Source organism: Pomacea canaliculata, linkage group LG13, assembly GCF_003073045.1.
Source record: "Pomacea canaliculata isolate SZHN2017 linkage group LG13, ASM307304v1, whole genome shotgun sequence".
Taxonomy (NCBI): domain Eukaryota; kingdom Metazoa; phylum Mollusca; class Gastropoda; order Architaenioglossa; family Ampullariidae; genus Pomacea; species Pomacea canaliculata.
The window spans coordinates 17119909-17139975 of NC_037602.1; the positions used below are offsets into that span (position 1 = coordinate 17119909).

Here is a 20067-nt window from a genome sequence, read left to right on the forward strand (position 1 = left end):
CCCATTTGCACTTTTTGATGTCTTGGCTAGTGGCATTCTGGTTGGTTCTTTTCTTTTGAGAGAGGTCTCCTTTCTTCAGTAACTTGACTAGGTAGCCTAGTTTATACTAGCTCTTGTTCCCGGATCTTGTGTAGGAGGGGTTGTAAAATTGTTGCTGTTGTTTCTGGATCTGCCTTTAATGCTTCTGGGGGTGTGCCATCCGGGCCTGCTGCTTTGCCACTTTTCATGCTTTTAATAGCTTTGATGATTTCTGTCTTGGTGGGAGGGCTGGTGTTGACATGAAAGTGTTCAGTTGCTGGTGGTATGTCAGGTAAAGATGATGGACGAGGTCAATTCAGGATCTCTTCAAAGTGTTCCATCCAGCGGTCTTTTTGTCCTGCATCATTTATTATGGTCTTGCTGTCTTTGTCTTTCATCATCTTATTCCTGCCTGACAGAGTTTGTGTTATTTCGTATAGCCGCTTCATGTTTTCCTCTATAGCTCCTGTCTCTGCTTCCTCTGTCAATTAAGCGGTCCGGTGGCGCAACGGTTAGCGCCTGTCACCAATACACTGAAGGTTGGCTGCCCAGAGTTCATTTCTCGTCTCGGGCACGCTGTTCTTTCTCTGCACGTGGCATCTGTTTACAGGGCTGGCTGCCTGCCGTAATATAGCCTCAGTTGCTGACACGGCGTAAAACACCAATGCCTCCTCTGTCAGTTCATGGGTGAAGCATCTCTTGTCCTCCCTCACAGACCTCTTCACTTGGCAGTTGGCTTCCCAATATTCAGCTACTGGGGCTACTGTGACCAGATTGACCTCAAGATTAGAAGACAAGAGGAACCAATGCAACAGTATGAAAAGATGTGCAAGCTTAAACTTGTACTATTGAAAATGAATTCAGAGCTTTATTGTTGCTTTTTTGTTGCAGTTTTAAAAGAAGAAGATTACTTGTTTGAAGCATAGATGATTTTCTTGTATTGGCAGCCATTGCCTAAAGGTTTTTTGTTGTTTTTTTTTCACTTGAACAGAATGACGTGGAAGAGGCAAACAGCCTTATTGTGAAAATGACACGTCTAGCAGGGCGAAAGTGAGTTTATGCACCCATTTACATACTGATTTCACACAGGGTCTTAGTAAGATTATTGTCGGGGTTATAACTGTTTTTAAATTGGAAGCTTATTATTGTTATTGTTATTGTTCCATATTCTATGCAAAAAAAAAATGCTTGAGTGAAGATTTGTGCAACATGAAATTATACAAGCACTTAATATAAGTTTATAAGCAAACTGAGTAAAATCAGCAGCCTATTAAGGGAGAAGACTGGTGGCCTTGCAGGTCTCCTCCCTTGAGAGAAGTCCAGTGGTACAAATTACACAGTGACATCATGGCTCTCCAGGATATAGTTTACCGCTGCCTTTCCCCATCTTTATGCCATCAGGTTAGTCTTTTTTCATTCGTGTTAATTTGCCTTATTAAGAAATTGTCTAGGGCTGCTTATGAGATGTTTGCAGTATCTGCAAGCACTGTTGAGGTTTTTCAGTTCCAGTCAAAGCCTGCTTAGAATTATCTCCATGTATTCAATTTCTTAGCTGACATTGTGCAGTGCATATTTTAGCAACAAGATTTTTTTTTGAAATTATTAGTATTACTCATTGCATCTTAAGTCGATGGATGCAGAGAGGTAGGGATGGAAGAAGGGAAGAAGAAGAAGGGCTGGGTGCTTGGTTGAGTTGTCTGGTTGTTTGAATAGTTGATTGATCAGCCACAAAGGTCATATGCTGAAATCAACAGTTATATGTTGCTAATCATTATGTACAAACACAGATATTTGTGGAGAGCCTGCTTTGCTCAGGCAGCAATGAAAACATCAAGCTAGCAGGAGAGCTGATGGAAAGACGCAAACACACTGGCTACCCACTGGGAGGCAATGGTCAGATCCAGCGGCTGGATTATGACACAGCTGTATCACTGGTGTTGACCGCTGCTAAGGAGTACTTTAACTCTTCTGCTAATCTGACACACAGCTGTATGGATCTAGCAAGGTACTGAACTTCAAAAGATTTCACTTTCCACAATCATGGCATTATCGAATATTTAAACAGTGTATTAAAATTTTATATCCTTTACAAGGTGAATCATTAAATTCAAACTTGAAGAACAAAAGAGCATGATCTTGCATGGTGCATAAATGCTTGGCACCATGGTTTGTTAAGAGTGTGCACATTCATTTGGTACCTCTGTCTTGGGCTTTCTGGGTCTTCTGTTGGGTTATATTGTTGTGAGTTCCTGGCTTAAAAACCTATCCTGCAATTACAGGGAGGATTTTGGTGACTGATGATACCATCTTGGGGTTTGGTTTGTGGGAATCAGGGCATAATCATACACTGATGGGCCTGCATGCTACATGTCATGCTACATTTTTTTCTTTTTTTTTTTTTTTTTTGCAGATCCTGCCTGAACTTAATTCTAGACTCTCCACCACCCATACAGGAAGAGATGGATTTAATTACTTCTCTTGCAATCCTCGATGACTTCAGTGTTTCTATTCTTCCTCTCCAAGGTGTGTTGGCAGTTTGATATACTGACTTAAAGAGTGAATGATAATATTTTTATCAATTAAACTAAAGTTTTCTATATGTGCTTCCTGTCAGTAACAAGATTTAGTATTTGCAAACAAAACAAACCTTTATAGGCTTCATGGTCTTTTTTTCAAAACATGACCAAAATGTTCAGACATTGTTAAAAAATATTTTTGTTGAATTGCTCATTTAAATCCTGAAAGTCTTCCAGTAAGAAGAAACACCCAAGTCTAAATTATGAGTGTATCACTGCATAGTGCAATGTTCAGTTAAAGACTAGGGTTTTTTTTATATTTGTTTTAAATTTTGAATTTTGCAGTTCGCATGTGTAAGAATCGACTCGATCTTGTTCATAAAGCTGTGGCCAGTAAGCCTTCAAATTACAAACAATCACAGAAAGTATGTATATTGAAGGAGCAAGTATTTGTGTGTATGTATGTGTTTGAGAGAGGAAAGAGAAATTAAGAGAGGTTTTTATAGATGTAAGGAAGTGAGAATGCGCATGTTTGACCATATTTTTATTGCACTTTGAATGTCTGCAATTATTTGATAGCACAAAAGTAAAGGAGACAGGAGTAATTTAAAAAGAAGTAAAAAGATAAAAGATTAAAATGCAGCAGTTTAGGTTCAGTTTTCAGAGTATATGACAGTGTTTTTCCACATCTGGTTTAACAGTAAAAAAATTCTATGGACAGTATCAACAAATGTTAACCAGAAACACAAAATTGTAACATTTTAAAGTCATTAATTAAATAACTTGCATATTTAACGAATGAAAAAGCTCAGATTTTGTTTTTATAGAGCAGTCGAGTTGTTGCATGTGCACCACATTTCATCTCCTGCTCATGCACTGTTTGTTGTGAACAGTTACTGCGTCTGGCTCACTTGTTACGAGTGGAGGCTAGAGATTCTGCAGAGTGCGACAGCAAGGTCTTGATGTTACTCACACAGGCTGCTCTGGCAGCAGGAGACACAACATTTGCTTATCAGTGCTGCCAACAACTAATGACCGCCAATTATCCCCCTGCCTGGACTGTTTGTGTGGATTTAGCAGAGCAGGAGTCTTTCAAGGATGTTCAGGCAAAGTAAAGACTTGTCTAGAGGCATTGCTTATACCAGCATAAATAGCTGTGACATCTGTTTACAGGACTGACTGCTTTGCCATCATATAGCCTTAGGTGCTTTCTCAGTGTAAAACATCAATTCCCTCCCTTTCCTTTCATTTCTCACTAGGCCTCATTCTTAAAATAAATGAATGCTATTGCTTGATTCAATAATGGAAATAGTTTTGTGTATGATATATCTATAAATGTGTCAATACCCAAGTAACCAAGTACTGGGTTCAGTGATTTATTTGTGGCCCTCTTTTGTGGACAGGATCAGTCTTCTGTCATTTGCGGTCACTTTCTGCACTCCTCAGATGATAGAACCTATCCTTTTAGCACGCTCTTTGCTTCAAAGACAGGTGAGTTCTCACTTTAACAAAATTTATTTTTTAAATTTTTGTATTTTATGTGTTATTTGTTTTTGAGTTTTTTCCTTTTAGTACAGAGTTTCCCGTTCATTATCACATCAGTTATAAGCATGATCCATTTTTGATTTAGGATATTTTGATCAATGACAGCTGTGTTTTATAAGCACAGACAGTGGGTAAGATGGTTCATACTACTCTACGAATGGATTACACAGGTGATAAAGCCGCCAATGACTTTTTACCACATGAGGTTCCATCACAGATATTTTACTCCTATATTCCTCTGTAAAGCACACTTTCATGAACTTACAATTGTATCCTTCATCACTCCGCAAGTAAAATCTGTACAAAACCCTCATAGTATTGATCCTGCTTTATGAATGGAAAATGTGGAGCAACCATGCATTCAAGAACTGGCCTTTTAAAATATTATCATTGTGATAAGAATTTGACTGTAAAAATAAATTTTGGTTTGAAGCGCTGTTTTTGTTAGCTAGGTGTGCCGTCATGATGTTCCTTGAGTGATTGTGATAGAGAAGACTTTTTCTATTCAGCTTCAACTTGAAAATGTCAGCAAGGTCCTAACACAGGAGGTGGAAAACCAGCAAACAGGCATGCATGACAGTGGTGAGGAAATAACACACAAGGGGAGAGAAGGCAGCCCTTTCTCAGCCAGAGCTGCACTGCGGCAAACACAGGAAATCCTTTCCTCAACCCAGCGCAAGACGAAAGCAGTCCTGTCATCTGTGACTGACACAGCATGGTGGAAAGAGGCAGTCAATGCCCTAAAACTGCCAACATATCACAAAACCCCTAAAAAAGGAGACTGTGATTATGGAAATTCAGGTTTCAACAAACAAGGGTGCCACCCTTTTTATGAAACTGTGGTGGATAACTGCCACCTGGATACGGTGAGTTTTTCATGTATTTGTATTGACAGAGTTAGGGGTCTTGTGAATCAGATAAAGGGAGATGTTCCTGTTGTTTTGTTTTGTTTTTTGTGAATAAACACAAATTTTCAAACAGGCTGTTAACACATTTTTTAATTTTATTTTTTCCTTTTTGTGAATAAACGAAAAGAGTATTTGACACAGGCTGTATATGCATTTGTTTTAGAGCTCAGCATCATTTTCAAGTGGTTTATGTTGTGTTCAGGAAAACCCTAATTTTTACTTGTTTACATCTACATTTCCAGGAAAAGGTGAATATATACACACAGACAGACGTAGACACAGGAAGGACTATTCTGACTGGTCACATAGATTCTGTAGTATGTCATCTTCATGGACTAACTTCTTTTAATCCATTGTCTATTAAGAGAAGCAACAGTTATTTTTTTTTTTTTAAATCCTCATACTTTTTATTCTGGCAACCACAGAGTACAGTTGATTATGGTGTCTTTGAAACCAAGAAGAGCTGGGAGAAGATAGATTCTGTGGACATTGGTACCAGCGTCCTGCGTGCTGCAAGACTGGAGGAGATGCTAACTGAGGGAGAAAAAAATGAACCAGCTGAAGAAGGTATTGGTCACCAACACCACAACCCACTTTGCTCACTGGCTTTTTTCCCTTCTTTGTTTCGTATCCAGTGTTAAATTTATGAGTTCCCTACTTAAAGCAGATGTTCTGAACTGCTCAACCTTTGAATGTGCACTAGGTGCTTGTAGCTGTCCAGTCTCTTCTCCCCCTACACATACCACTCTGATCTCCATGATTTAATCTTCATGACCAAATCATAGTCTGTATCTCAGTTGCAATGTTCATATTGGTTTAGATCAGAAAACGCAGGCTTACTCATTGTTTTTTTTTTCTCTAAGCTAAACTGTCGTTAGCTCCCAATCTCTTTCATACACACACACTCTCACATGTGCACAGATAAAAATGGGTTAGATGGAAAACATCTTAGGATGACTTACCACAAGCTACTGAAGGCATCGGTAACTTCACCCATACCACCATTTTATTTGCAGCTCTGCTTGGGTTGGCACAAAAATGGTTGCCGTGTGACACCTCCCTTGGTCTTGCTTACCTGCTATCGTTGCCTAAGGTAGACATGGTTCTGATGGTAGTGACATGCTAGTTTGCACAGAATGAGACAACTGTCAGTATGTTCTCCGCTCACCATGCTCTAGACATAGCATTAGCAACATTTGTGTGCTTGTCTTTTTGCACATTAGGGGATATATGGCATGAAAAGGAAATTATTGTGATGATGGATTACATTATTATTATAATTGTGTTTGCTAGGGTGTGTTTGTATGTGCATTCACACAAGTGTGTTTTCATTCATGTATGCAAATATGTAGATCAATGGTAATTTGTTTGTATACATATGTATGTGTCTGTGTGTTGGGGATTGGGGAAGATTATATGCTTAAATCAGAAACTCTTCCTCTCTCTCTGTAATTTCTCATCTTTGTCCATGCTCTTCATTTTTGATTGCCATGGTGCCATCTGTTCGGGCTGCTCGTATTTCTTCAATGTATGGCTAACTGTCTGTTTATAGTTGGTTTGTTTGTTTTTTGTTTTGGGGGGGGGGGGGGGTTGTTTTGGGTTTTGTTGTTGTTGTTTTTGTTTGGTTTTTTTTGGGGGGAGGGGTTTGCTCTTTGCATTGACCTTCACACATGGAAGTGTTTGTTACAAGCTTGTGTTTTGTTGTTATTATTCTCTACATGTCAATTTGTATGCCAGCAAAGATAGGTATTCTTTGTTTGCTGTTTAATTTTGTTGTAATAAACTGTTTGTTCTTTGCTATTTCCACATTTGCAGGCAGAAGCAGCTGATCGCTGTTTTAGCATCCTTCCCAATACAGGACTGGTTCTGGAAATAGCCCAGTACTATTACTCTCTGCAAATCTACGCTCTTCTCAAGCCATGTATCCAGTCTCAACCTGCCAGTCTCTACCTCCGGCCTCCATCTCGCATTGCTCACCTTGTCCTCCATCATCTTTCATCCCACCCTGATAAGAAGTGGCCACCAAAGGTTGCAAGCCTTCTGCCCCTCCTTGAAACCTGCCACACCCGGCTCAAGGACTGGCATCAAGGGCAGTCACTGCAGCGGCTGGCACCTGGCATTGATGTGAACAGATTTGCCAGCGACAAGGACTACCAGCGGGAGACTATTCTAGGGCTGGCTATGTAAGTAATGCTTTGGGGTAGACATTGGCAGGGCCTGCTTGCAACTTTAGCATCTTGTTGCTGTTTGTATTATCTGTATTTTGTTTGGTCAGTATTTGGCACTGTGTTTATTTCTGTCTTCTGTTTATCTTACATCTTATGCTGTGCATCTGTATTTGAATAATTCATGATGGGAATAGGGGATGAAAAAGATTTATAAATTGACATCATCATTCCAGGGAAGTTAAAACGTACATAGAAGCAATTCTTGGACCAGCAGACATTGGTACCAAAGATTTAATTAGGCCAGAAGATCTTAATCTTGCATTCATACTCTCTTAGCATAAAACTTAAGTTGTTAATGTTTGCCTCTCTGACAGCCATGGAACTAACCATTTTTATTTAAGTACATGTCAATAGTTGAAAACTAAACATTATTTTTCTATTTTTAGCCTTTGCTAGTTATTTTTTCATTCTTAAATGTTTCATTAAAGCTGATTTATTTTAAACCTCGTTCCATTTATCTGTGACCATTATATTGTGTATTCTTCTAGCGCTGTTGCTCCTAAAATCTAGATATTAGAATAATGGACCAAGCCAAATAGGAGAAATCAATCTTATACTGTAGATGAAAAAAACTTTATCACATTCTGTTTGTTGTTTCCTAATGCACAGGAGCTGTGAACAAGAAATGATAGATATGGCCATGTCCCTTGCTGAACGTTATCAGATGCCTCTGTGGGATATATACATGGTTCACCTGGAATTTCTTTTTACTGATAGTGGGTGAGTGTTACTTTGAATGTTTTTCAGGGTTTTTGTGAAGATTAACTTTTTTTTAACCTCAGCGTATGTGTTTTAAAGCATAGTTTTATAGTTACCGAAAATAAAATGCTTTTTTTCTTTCATACTATAATTTTTTTCTTTTACTTCTGGTCTTAGTTTTTGTGTCCTTTCTGCTGACTGCTTATTCAGAGTATAATCCTTGGCTTGTACAGACCAAGCAATCTATGTACCATATTCACGTCAACCTTTTACTGACAGACTCTTCTGTTGTTACTCAGGCTGTCAACAGAAGAACTGCGACAGAGAGCTACTTCCCTAAACATCTTGGACACACTGAAGCAGCAACCTAAGGAATTTTGCAGTCGTCTGTACAGTCAAGTGTACCCAGGAATTGTGGGCAGTGATCACTCACGTCTTCTCTACCTCTTCAGCCTTTTGGAGGGCATAGACGCTGAACATCCGCTGTGTGGGATATCAGCAGCTGAACACATCAAGCTGCTGAAAAAGCTTAAAACATTTGCTTCAGGTATGTGTGTGGTTCAAGATTGTTGTTTGTATGCAAATGCCTCATATTTTTTTTTAAAATGTCTTTGCAAAAGCCAGTGATAAGGATAAAGACAATACTGGCACCCTACATGCCAGACTCATGAACTGAAATAAAAATTTCTTTTTTAAAAAAAGGGATATTCTTTCCATATTTTGTATTTTTTAGTATGAATTACCTGAATGACCTAAAAATGGTCTTTTATGGGATCACAAACATTGCAACACGATTCATTCTCTTGTCTTTTCATTCATGATTAGATCATAAATGAATGAATTTGTTTTACAGTTAGTGTCATCTGTTGAGTGGGGGGGAAGAGAACGTATGGGTGGATTATTTTTCTTTTTCAATTTTTTCCTTATCTTTTGTGTCCTTCGTTATTTATCTGCACATGAACAAGTAATTTAACCCATCAAAGATGTTTTTAAATCTTGTTTTAGTATTGCTGACATTTGCACATTGTATGAGATTTATACATGTCCAAGGTGAACATCACACTTGAATAGTTCGTTTTCATTGAGTTCACGATCTATATCTGTGGAATAGATATTGATTATGTGCGGCTGATGGATGATAAGACGCCACCCAAGGACTGCCTAGCCCCCTACCTCAATAGCAGCAATATTAACAATGTCATCAAACTTGCAGCAAGAATCCCAGACAAGGTTAGATATGATGGGTTCAACAAAAGGATGATAAAATGGGTAAATGGGTCACCTGGGGCAGATTGGTTACCATACAGTTTGAAAGAAGATGTGTAAAATAAGCATACCAAAAAAATGTACGGCTGTGCAAATCTCTTAAGTAGTCAACAGACCACTTGTCTGAGGAATTAATTGTGGTACCTGTTACACAGCACGATTATCCTAAAGGGTAGATTATTTGTATTTATCCATGATTATTTATCCATAGTTACAGCAGGAGTAATGCCATAGGCAGATACATATATAAATTGTCCTTTCTGTGTTCAGAGATAAAGATAATAGCCTAGATCAGTTCCTTGTGAGTAATTATGTGACCTGCACAGAGCATAAAAAGTGATTTCAAAACAGTGTGGTAAGTTTTCTACTTTTATTTTCAAGAAATTATTTATTATTTTGCAATCATTTTCTGACAGAAAGGAGGATTTCTTCATCCCAGTGCACTGTACTGTGGCTGGGCCATACGTGTATTTTGGGAAGGTGACAAACCTGCAAAGAGTGCCCCACAAAATTCAGTAAGTGTGCTGTCTGCATCTCTTTATAAAATGATGATGTTGAGGTTGGGTGAAATGAGTACTTTCACACTGTGTGTGGGGGGGAGGGGGAAATGGGTACCTGAGGATTTTTTGGGGTGGAAAAGGAGTTTGAGTATGCGCTTTAAAAATATTTACATTTATTATTATATGCTGGTATTGGATACTGTGCAGCATTCACTAGGAGATACTACATTGTGTGTGTCTGCAGGCAGCCTGGGTTCACAGATACGAGCAGTGTGGGGAGTATCTTCAGAAACTTCTTCCAGATGATTTCTATACTTTCACTGTGGCCATTGTTTGCAGCAGAGACAGCTGCCTAAAGGTGTGCAGACATCCCCTTAAATATTAAGAAAAGTTCAGGATTTTCTCCTCTGTAAAGCATGTATTTTCTGTGAGAATTTGAGTAGGACTTGGTGTTTGGTTGATTTAATGATTCTTGAACTTTTTTTAGGACTAAGATACCTTTCTAAAAGAGAGTTAAGTGGGAGTCTTTATTAACTAAAAATGTGTGAAAAATTTTGCATATCATATACTGGATTGAGAAATGTTATCCTTTTAGCTTGAGGTGTCCTGTCGACAAGAGATATTGAGGCGAGCCATCAAGTTTTGTAGTCAGCAGAGAGGAAGAAGGAAAAAGGACAATGTTCCAGGGTAAGTCTGTTATATTTTGTCACCTTCTCATCCTAAATCATCACTAAAGCCAACAACAAAGTCTAAAAGGCTGATTAATAACCAGATTTATCTTGTTATTATATTTGTATATTAGGTTTAGATCGCTTACATTTAGTTTTTACTTGGAGCAAACAAAGAGAAGTAATGTACACTTGATCTGATCACCTTGTATAACATCAGAATAATTATTTAAATGAACTGGTTTCTTGCTTGTGATGAAGGAATTGATGGTAACATAGGAAATGTTATGTATAATATTTCTGAAGAATGTCTTTGCAACTGAGACCACTTTTGAGGTTGTCTTAAAGAAGAATGGTGAATTATTCTATAAGCTCAAACTGATTTGAATATGCAGAAAATCTCAAGTAGATTTATATGAATTTGTGGTGTTGTGTATTCTTCAGCCATATGGTAATAATATGACAGTATTACAAGCTGGCTCTCTAGCCAGGCCAGCACAAAACTCTCCATTTGTCACAAGACTGTCAATATCATTTGACAGGGTAGATAGCGAATGGGAAACAGTGGAAGCCCAGCTGTCACCACTACAAGCACATCTGCAATCCCTGGACACTGACACACTGCGTTCTTTCCTACAAGCAGAAGACCCAAAGTTTCGACAGTATGCACTCCTGTATGACATGTCATGTGGTGACCCTCAAAAGGTTTTTATCTTCATTGCTTTCTTCGCTTTGTGCAAACAGTGCATGTTGTGTACTTTAAAAAAGTGCATGTACTTTATTTGTCTCATAAGTGTTTTGGCCACTTTTAGCTGAGTGCCCATTGTGTCACAGATGATGAGTTCCTAACAAGCAAATGACAGTTCAGAAAGTGACATTAAAGCTACAAAAAGTGAAGAATAATAAAGAACTTAATTTTATTTAGCAAAAGAAAAATGCTTCTCTCCATTGCTGCTCATCCAATATTTGATGCTAATCCTTGCAGCTTTGAGAGTTTGTCCTCATTTGCCTTCCATTCATCATTATACGCTCTGACAAGGAATTTGAGACCATCTTCATTACAATGTATGGCAACTTCATTGCAGTGTATGCCAGCTTGAGATGCATTGCTTTGCACAGAGTAGTACAATGATCGTTTTATGTAAATTTTTTTTTTTAAAAGGTGCTTTCATTTTATTTGTGGCTTTCAGGTAGTTGAGCTGCTGGAGACAATGGTGATAGACGGACAGCCTCTAGAGTTGTTGGAAGACTTGCTGCAGGTTGCACCACCGGCTGGTTTCACTGTAGCAGACATTTTAGAACAGGCACTCAAGAGAATTGTGTCTGCTTTGAGGTTAGATATCTCATCCTGTTGGATTTGCAGACAAGCTTCGTGGCACAGAAGTCTTTTATAACATTAGAAAACTATTTTTTTCTTTTCTCTTTGAGAGCATTTGTTGATGAAAACTTATTTATGGAGATCTGCTGATTGTAGATATGTCCACATATAAGGTAAAAAGATGTTTGGTTTTATCATTTTGTTATTTTTAAGCTTTTATAAGTAAGGTCATGTGTTTGTGTCAGATTGATTCGGGAGATCTGCTATTTGTAAACATGTCCACATGATCGTAGATATGTCCTAATGATTGTAGATATCTCCCTGTCTGGTATAAGGTTTTTTTTTTTCTTTTTTTACTTTTAAGCTTTTGTAAGGTCATGTTTTGGTGTCAGTTTGATTCAGAGAGTATCTATCTCAATCTTTGTTGGTCTGTTCGCAGAGGTTGTGAAGACAGTGGAGAACGGAAAATATACGACCCACTGCAGCGGCTGGAGGAAATGCTGCAGAATGTGCAGGGACACATTGAAAATGAGTGAGCATCAGATTTGCAAAGAGAGCATAGGTATAGGGCATGGGTGAGACATCAGAGAGAGGGGACATGAATAAGACCTTAAGAGAGATGGTATATGTACCTCAGAAGCGATGGCATGGGATGAAACCTCAAAAGAGATATTAGTGTGACCTTAGAAAAGGGGACATGACTAAGACCTCAGGAGAGATGACATGAGTTAGAGAGGGTGTGAGTGAGACCTCATGAATTTAGCTTTTATACTGCAGACCACAGTGTACTCCAAAATTGTGTTCCAGATTTACTCCTCACAGTAGGTCTTTTTCCTGGTTAGTAGACAGTCAGATGCTCTTTTAAGACTAAAATTTATTTGCAAAAACATTTGAATTCTGGAGACCAGTTTGCCCTCAGATATATGTGTATCTCTCTATATAAAATGATTAATTAAGGATTAATTGCAATGTGGTGTTCTTATAACCAAACTTCTGCATCAGGGGTCAGCTTACTTCACGTCAACAAGTTGTAGATGCCCTCCACCCCTTTGTGACAGACTCCACACTGGCCATGAAACAGCGTCTGCCTGTTTTAGAAATTCTAGAGAAGGTAACCTTGACATTTTTGAAAAGTTTGAAATGTTGGTTAACAGTTTTCTTCTTTAAAATGCTAAATGATAAAAAATCATGTGGCATAAAATGACTTCAATGAAGATTGACAAAAACTGTCAATAATAAACTATAAACTAATAATAAAATTACATATCATGTATATTTTGACAAGAGATTTTAGTGGATCTAGAATATATTCAGTTGGACTTGAATTGTAATGAATTTACCTCAACTGTTATGCTGCAAGAAATGGGCATCAGTAAACTCATTGAGCTATTTTCCTACAGACTGTAGGTTTAGGCCGAGAACACATGGGCATTCTCCTGTGGTGTAAAACCTTACGGTTGGTGGAGCCAGCTTGGCCAGACATGGAGTTATTTGAAGATGGAGTTGAAACAGAAGATGGCCGCAAGGCTGTGTTTGAGAAGCTGCTTGCTGCTAGTAGCCTGGCTTCCCACTTCCAGACTATCTGTCATATTCTGGAACTTTGGCCGCCTTTTGAAGAATCGTGAGTATTTGTGAAGTAGGGGTATATTCTTGCACAGAGGGGAATGTATGGTTGGAGGGATGTATTCTGGCATAGTGGGGAATGTTTGGAGGGGTGTATTCTTGTCTAGGGCAATGGCATATGATGCACAAGCTTTCTTCCAACTTGAAGAACATTGAACAACAGGGTACAGCCTTGTAAATTTTAAGGACAGGTCACAAAGATGTGGTTTCTGTCCAGATCTGGTGAGGAAAACCCCTGGAAAAAGACTCTGCTGACAATGGCAGCTTCCTCCAACCTCGCTACAGTGACACTCATTGATACAGTGTTGAAAGATCTGGGGCCAGCCAGCTTTCCACTCAATATCCAGGTGAAATTAATTGTGAAACTTTCTCTGCACCAAATGTGGTGGTGGTCATGGCAGCATTAGTTGTGATTTATTTCAAACACTCTGTCCCTCTCATGGGCATTTCCGTGCATGAATGTGGGTGCATGAGTATATGAATCTATGTGAGTGAGGGGAGTGGGATGATGTGCTTACAACAGCAGAAAATTTTGAAGAATGCTACACTCCATTTACAATGATTTTTCTTTTCCCACGGAACAGGATACCAAACTTTTGTTTGATGTTCTCCTGCGCTGTCGCTACACACTTGAGGGAGTCAAGGTGATTCTGAGGTCAGGCCACAAGAAACTGTACCCTTCAGCAGTACTGGTGTTGTCAGCAGAGGAAGAGGTGATCTTTGTCTTCCTGCTATTCTTGAGATTGCGTGCCCTGTTGATACTAAATAAACATTCTTTTTCTAAAGTTGTTCATCAGAGTGTGGTTTGTTAACTTCTAGTATATGTGTAGGAATGTGTAAATTACAAAACTGTGAATGTCTTCAGCGTTATGCATTGTGCATTATAGACACTTCCATAAAAGTACACTGTTGTTGTTACAAGGGATGTAGATTGTTACTCTTCCAACATTCACATTGAGTAAAAATAATTTAGTTTATGATTTTGAATGGCAGGTGGATGGCGATGGTGACTTGGTTGATCTGGTGCTACGGTGCTGCTTGACACCTCAGCTAGCAGGCACACCTATCTATGCATCAGTTACTCAGGAGGTACTCCGAACCCATGAGACGCAAGGGGCCACAGCCCTGCCCCACAAACAGCTGGAAACAGTGCTGGGACAGTTGCAGGAGGCTGGACTACAGAGTGAGGCAAAATCATTGATGCAACAAGCCCAGAAGTCTCGCCCACTCCTCCGCTCCATGGGCTCAGCTTTTGGCGCCATGGGCAGCTGGTTCAAATCCTGATCTTGCGCAACTGCAGGTTGGGGGAAGAAGCATTGGGGGTGAGGTGGTGGTGGTGGCGGCTGTGATTCAGTTATAATTTTGCTCAAACACTTAGCTTGTAGTATTGGTGCTGGTAGACTACTTAGTGGTGAGATAGAGGCCGGAAAACAGAAAGCATAGAAGAATGGATAAGGATGGAGAAAGATAGCTGGGTGGCAAGTCTTGTAAGGATAAGTTTTCTGCAAAGGGGATTAACTATTATAAAAATTGTTGAAGAGAGTGAATCTCTTTCAAAGATGAAAAAAATATTTCTGTAAGTGACATGGTTACTCTCATTTAGAAAAAAGTTGTCATTCTTTTTAGCATATTAAAATAGTTGTTCTTTTCCTACAGTTCTTTGCATGCATTTTCAAGAATATCCTTGCTGAGCTTACAACAAACTCACTCATTGTGAAAACGTATTTATGAAGATCTGCCGACTGATTGTAGATAAGTCCACATGATTAATTGTGAAAAGTCCTCATGATTGTAGATAAGTCTACATGCGGTAAAGGACACTTGTTTTCCTTTTTTTTTTATTTTATTTTTTTTGTTTGTTAAGCTTTTATAAGTAAGGTCAGGTGATAACTAGTCTTAGAAAACATGTGTGGAGCACTGTTTTATGCTCACTTTTTCTAATTTTTAACTTAATAGTTTGGTGTTAGATGTCTACAGTTTTACCTTAAACTGCATTTGCAATGCATGATGCATTCGATAATAATATTAGTCTGATTCAATGCTCACGTTTGACGTTATGAAATATTTGAATACTTATTAGGAAATTATGTACTATGATTATCAAAATATTTACTTAATACAAATCACTTTTGAATGACTAGTGTCATCTCTGAACAGCTGAGTAAGGTGAGAAGGAGGTTGTTCTGCTACATTTGTTAAACAATGGGTACTCCATTTGCTTTTCTGTCTATTCCTCGCTGTAGTGATACCCGTCTGATATTCAGATGCAACTCATGCAAGTGATAGAAAAAGACTCAGATTTTTCACTCGACAATGAGAAACAGCATCCTTCAGAAGTGATCAGTTTCAGTCTGGAAAGATTCTGTGATAATCAGCAAGAATGTTTGGTTATTTTCAACCTTTGTTGTGATGGCTGGCAAGTTGTTTGAATGAATTGTTTCCATCCAATAAAATGACAAACTGCTATTAATCCTTATCAGAAGCTGATGTACTTAGCAAGGTGATTTTTCATCTGAAGAAGAAAATACTTTGTCTATGAAATAGAGGTAATTGTTTAAAAATAAAAACTTGTAACATGAATTTACATTTACATTTACTCATATTTACACAAACTACTGCATCTTGTTAGAGATGTGCTCACTTAGTTTTGAAATTTATCTGATATGCAAGTGCTTGCATCAAGGGTCAACATTTTTTTAAAGAATTGTTTCTTACAACCATTCTCCTTTGAAAGGAGTCAACAATGCAGAAAAAGTTTTTAGCGAGAACTTGTGCCTCATCAAACATGCTGCTGTCGCATTGACACTGTAATTTGGTGATAGTCCAAATATCATAACCTTTTCTAGTTTTCCATTTTCATGTCTTTGTTGGTTTATTCTGACAAATTTAAAATCATTCTGTGGCTTGTTTCTGAGATCAGTGCTGGCAATGTTTTTTTCTAATTCTAGTAGGCTGTCACATTGTCTCTTAGTGACGTCACATGACAATGCAACAAGCGGCTTGGTGCATTGCTTGCTTCAGAGCTGCATTCTAAGTTGTGAATACAAGTAAATGAGTCTCCTGTAACCCCACTGAAATGATTACTGAATGTGTACTGAAATGATTCAAATTGTGAGGATCCATCATTTCAGCCCAGTTTATGCTTAACTTGCCCTTTAAGCAACCTTTTTCCCTTCTCCAAACAAGTCCGTAGAAAGCGTGGATCTCAAAGTAGGTAACAGATTTATAAAAAGAAAAAAGACAATGAACTGCAAACAGGGTCTTTGAGTGAGCGAGTGTGCTGGTCATTTACTAATATTATGATATACAATATTGTTACAGATGCTTTACGGACTGTTGGTTCTTTGAGTTTTGTTGCATGAAAAAATACAGCAAAAGCAAAGTAGATGTCTGATGTCTTCGATCCCTAGTGTGACTTGTGGATGTGGATGTCTGGTGAATCAGTACTATTAAATGGGAAAGGTCCTCAGAGGTCATTATGGGGTCATTATTCCTCATCCTTTCTCTTCTGAGGAGACTGTGTGACGTCTGCTGACCACAACACGAGTTTCAACCACAATGTCTTATAACTACTACTTTACTAGCTTACAATACAACTTCATTAATCTATAATGGCAATTACAGGTAAAGCTATGGGGAATGTCTTGTCGCTTGAAATGTAGTTGGCCCTATGCTCCACTGGGGGAATAGGAAAAGGAATAAGAAGAATGGTGAATAAGTTCTCTATATATACACAAATAAGTACATATGAATGTTGACTAAAAAATTTACTCGATATAGATATATATGCATGTACATACAGCAACAGTGGACACTGCACAGCGATGTGAACTGCTGTCACGCACCACGCTTACTCCATGTTCTAGATTCTCGGTGCTTGTAAGCTTGTCCACCTTCATGTCAAAAACTGTCCCCACCCACCCTTACCCACCACTCGTAAAACTTTGGCACGAGTGCTGTGGTGCATTTGTGTTTTTCTGTTGTTCGATTTTATTTTGGAGGTCGAGTGACTGCAGAGCTGTGCTTGAAGTGAGATGGGTGCACGTGATCCCGGACAGAGAGGCTCTTGCACCGCGGATGCTAACTAGTCTAAACAGAAATAACTTTTGACCTGCACGGAGTTTCTTATGTCTGCCAGGACCCACAACCACGTCTGAGGTGCTGGCTACCATCTGCGCCATGAAATCACAATGCTGAACACAAATCTCAAAAATATGAACTTCCCACTCTGACACGCGCACATCCACATAAGCATGCACGCACATTGTCACACGTGCGCTCGTTACTTAATCATGCAAACCCCCCAACCCCTCCAGTTACCCCCCACACACACTTCACCGAGACTGCTGCATCCTGGGAAGTGAAGGGGTGCAGTCGTGGACCCTTGACATTAACGGGAGGCGGCAGTGACAAGTGCCGCTATTGTGAAATGCCGCTTCAAAAGCACTTGCCGGCGGCCGTTGGGGGGAGGGTGCGGGACCGACAACCCCTGCGGCCTCGGGTGGCGAGAGTTACGTAACGCTGAAGGTCACGTCTTCGCTGGTGGCGACGGGGTGGGGAGCGGCGCGCACTCGGTAAAGTTTAAATAAAGCCTCGAGCCGCCGCTGTTATACGGTGTCAAACTAATTCCCGATAAACATTTATCAAGAGACGCGCCAGTCCGTTGTGCACCGAGAGATCCCTCCTGCAAAACACGAGACGGAGATGAGGTTTTTTTTTGTTTAGTTTTTTTTTTTAGGAGGAGGGGTATGTGGGAAGTCTAAATGCGAACAGTCATATGTGAGGTAACTGGAACTTTGACCAGAAAGATTTTCATTTTGCCTCCTGGCTGCTGGAGTCGTAATTAGTCGCATTCTTCTCATCTAATCAAAAACAATTTTTGTCGATGGAAACAAAATTACTGCAAAGGGAGATATGGTTAAAAAAAAAAAAAAAAAGTGGCAGCCTGATCTTCAAAAGTCACAAAATCACTTTCAAAAAGGGGAAAAAATTCCCAAAACACAGACTTGTTTAAAGGGGAAGCACCCAAATATCTCGGAGAAAGTAATGAGTTTCTTTATTAGATTGTACCACCCACCCACCCCGCCACCCTTCCAAACCTTTTCACGACTACTACCGCGATAACCCCCAGGGTGTCGGGGATTGCAAACCCGCGTGATTTGGAAGAAACCCGAAGTGACGGGCGAACTTTCCCAACTGCCGCGCGGCACCCGCGTACCGCTGACAGGTCTTATCACCATCGTCAAGATGGCCGCCCGTTAACTTATCGCCTGGTTGATCTGCACGTGCGACATGCCGCCTGCCGCCTTATCGTGCGATCGAAGCAGGAGAGCGGGTCAAAGCTGGTTCCCTGTGACCGAGACTGATGTCTGCAAATTACCTGAACACTTCTCATCATACTTTCTGCTTCTGTTTGTCTGTTCGTTTGAATGGGAAACCGTCAGACAGCGAGGATGTACGCAGAGTCTGCACTGTGTGTTGTAGGACTTGTCTTCCCGAATTTCTTACTGACAGATAATGAGATAATGAGACTGACGAGACAGCGGAGCTGTGGAGGAGACAGAGAATGGCAGGTTTAAGATTTTACACATGGGCGTTGAAAACGAATTTGTTCACAATCACATCACGCACTCTTGGGTGCATTTTTCTTTTAAATTAAACAACAACGACTGTCCTGGACTGTCCAGATTACACTAGATTATGGATTATTTTCTGTCTTCGTTTGTTTCTGGACCTAGAGCTTAAGACAAATTTCCGCCCACTATCAATATTCAGTGTTCATGTTCAAAAGCATATTAAGTTATTAACAAACAACTTACTAATCAAGAAAACCCTGCTCGGTGGAGGAACTTGGAACTTGCAGGTTAGTCCTACAGTTTGATTATTTATATCTTTACAAGTTTAATATGCAACACTGAAATCCGCACTAAAAAAAAAAAATAGTGTATGTGTGTGTAAGGGGGCTGGGGTGATTCCTTCATTCTGATCACACCTACCCGATTAAAAATTATGTTGAACGAATTTTTAAATCCACGTATTTCACCAGGTATCGCAGTAAATTAAGAATACCTTAATTATAACTGCATTATTATCTTCCACATTTTAATGCTTCTACATAACCATTATCTTTCACACCTTAGTTAATGCTTCAGAGAGGAGGACTATGCTCATGACCTCGACTAGACAGATCTTTTGCAAGTTTGTACCGGTTCCACTGAGTCCAGTGGACATGGTGACTATGTGTACTCTCGCTGCCTCTCTCTGTTCCTTCCCCACCCTCCATGTACCTCAGCCCTCTCCCCTCCACACACACACAACCTCCGACCCCACCTCGTCTCGCCATGACGTGTCAAGTTAAAACTGTGATCCTTTCTCGTTATCCCTTCGTGGAAATTGTTCCTGTCTTCCTTGCTGGTTATTCCCGCCGCTTGCACAGGGAGCAGCAGGAAATTCTTGGCGAGTCGCTGGAACCACACAGCTTCCGTAACCACGTGGGAATTCATCTTTTCCACGCGCCTCCTGAATGGATTCTCTCAGCGCCCCTCCTCCTTCTCTTACTCACGTGACTTCAGATGCACATAAACTCCCTGTGTATGTGTGAAATTAATGACTACATTTGTACATATTTCATCATTCCTTCCTTTTTTTTATTATTGTAGTTTATCACACTTGTGGCAAGGCAGGCCACACACAGAATCACTTTGCGAGCACCAGTATGGCGCATGGTCATGTATCAGAATGTCGGAATCATTTAAAGCCCAACTAATCATTTTACTTG

The 20067-nt window shown here is 39.6% G+C and overlaps 1 protein-coding gene across 1 annotated transcript in view; it reads left to right on the plus strand.

Annotated features, from left to right (window-relative positions):
- LOC112554234 (neuroblastoma-amplified sequence-like) overlaps positions 1-16672 on the plus strand; it is a 34556-nt gene extending 17884 nt beyond the window's left edge. The window contains exons 33-57 of the mRNA XM_025221916.1: positions 1010-1068; positions 1317-1419; positions 1806-2023; positions 2429-2541; positions 2880-2959; positions 3428-3645; positions 3938-4025; positions 4589-4945; positions 5413-5554; positions 6004-6080; positions 6803-7170; positions 7825-7935; positions 8214-8461; positions 9026-9144; positions 9597-9695; positions 9925-10038; positions 10276-10367; positions 10891-11053; positions 11539-11681; positions 12106-12198; positions 12669-12777; positions 13067-13287; positions 13507-13636; positions 13874-14002; positions 14283-16672. Coding sequence (XP_025077701.1) covers positions 1010-1068; positions 1317-1419; positions 1806-2023; positions 2429-2541; positions 2880-2959; positions 3428-3645; positions 3938-4025; positions 4589-4945; positions 5413-5554; positions 6004-6080; positions 6803-7170; positions 7825-7935; positions 8214-8461; positions 9026-9144; positions 9597-9695; positions 9925-10038; positions 10276-10367; positions 10891-11053; positions 11539-11681; positions 12106-12198; positions 12669-12777; positions 13067-13287; positions 13507-13636; positions 13874-14002; positions 14283-14573 — 3885 coding nt within the window. The 3' untranslated portion in view covers positions 14574-16672. The remainder of the gene's footprint in view (positions 1-1009; positions 1069-1316; positions 1420-1805; positions 2024-2428; positions 2542-2879; positions 2960-3427; positions 3646-3937; positions 4026-4588; positions 4946-5412; positions 5555-6003; positions 6081-6802; positions 7171-7824; positions 7936-8213; positions 8462-9025; positions 9145-9596; positions 9696-9924; positions 10039-10275; positions 10368-10890; positions 11054-11538; positions 11682-12105; positions 12199-12668; positions 12778-13066; positions 13288-13506; positions 13637-13873; positions 14003-14282) is intronic.
- The last annotated feature ends 3395 nt before the right edge of the window (positions 16673-20067 follow it).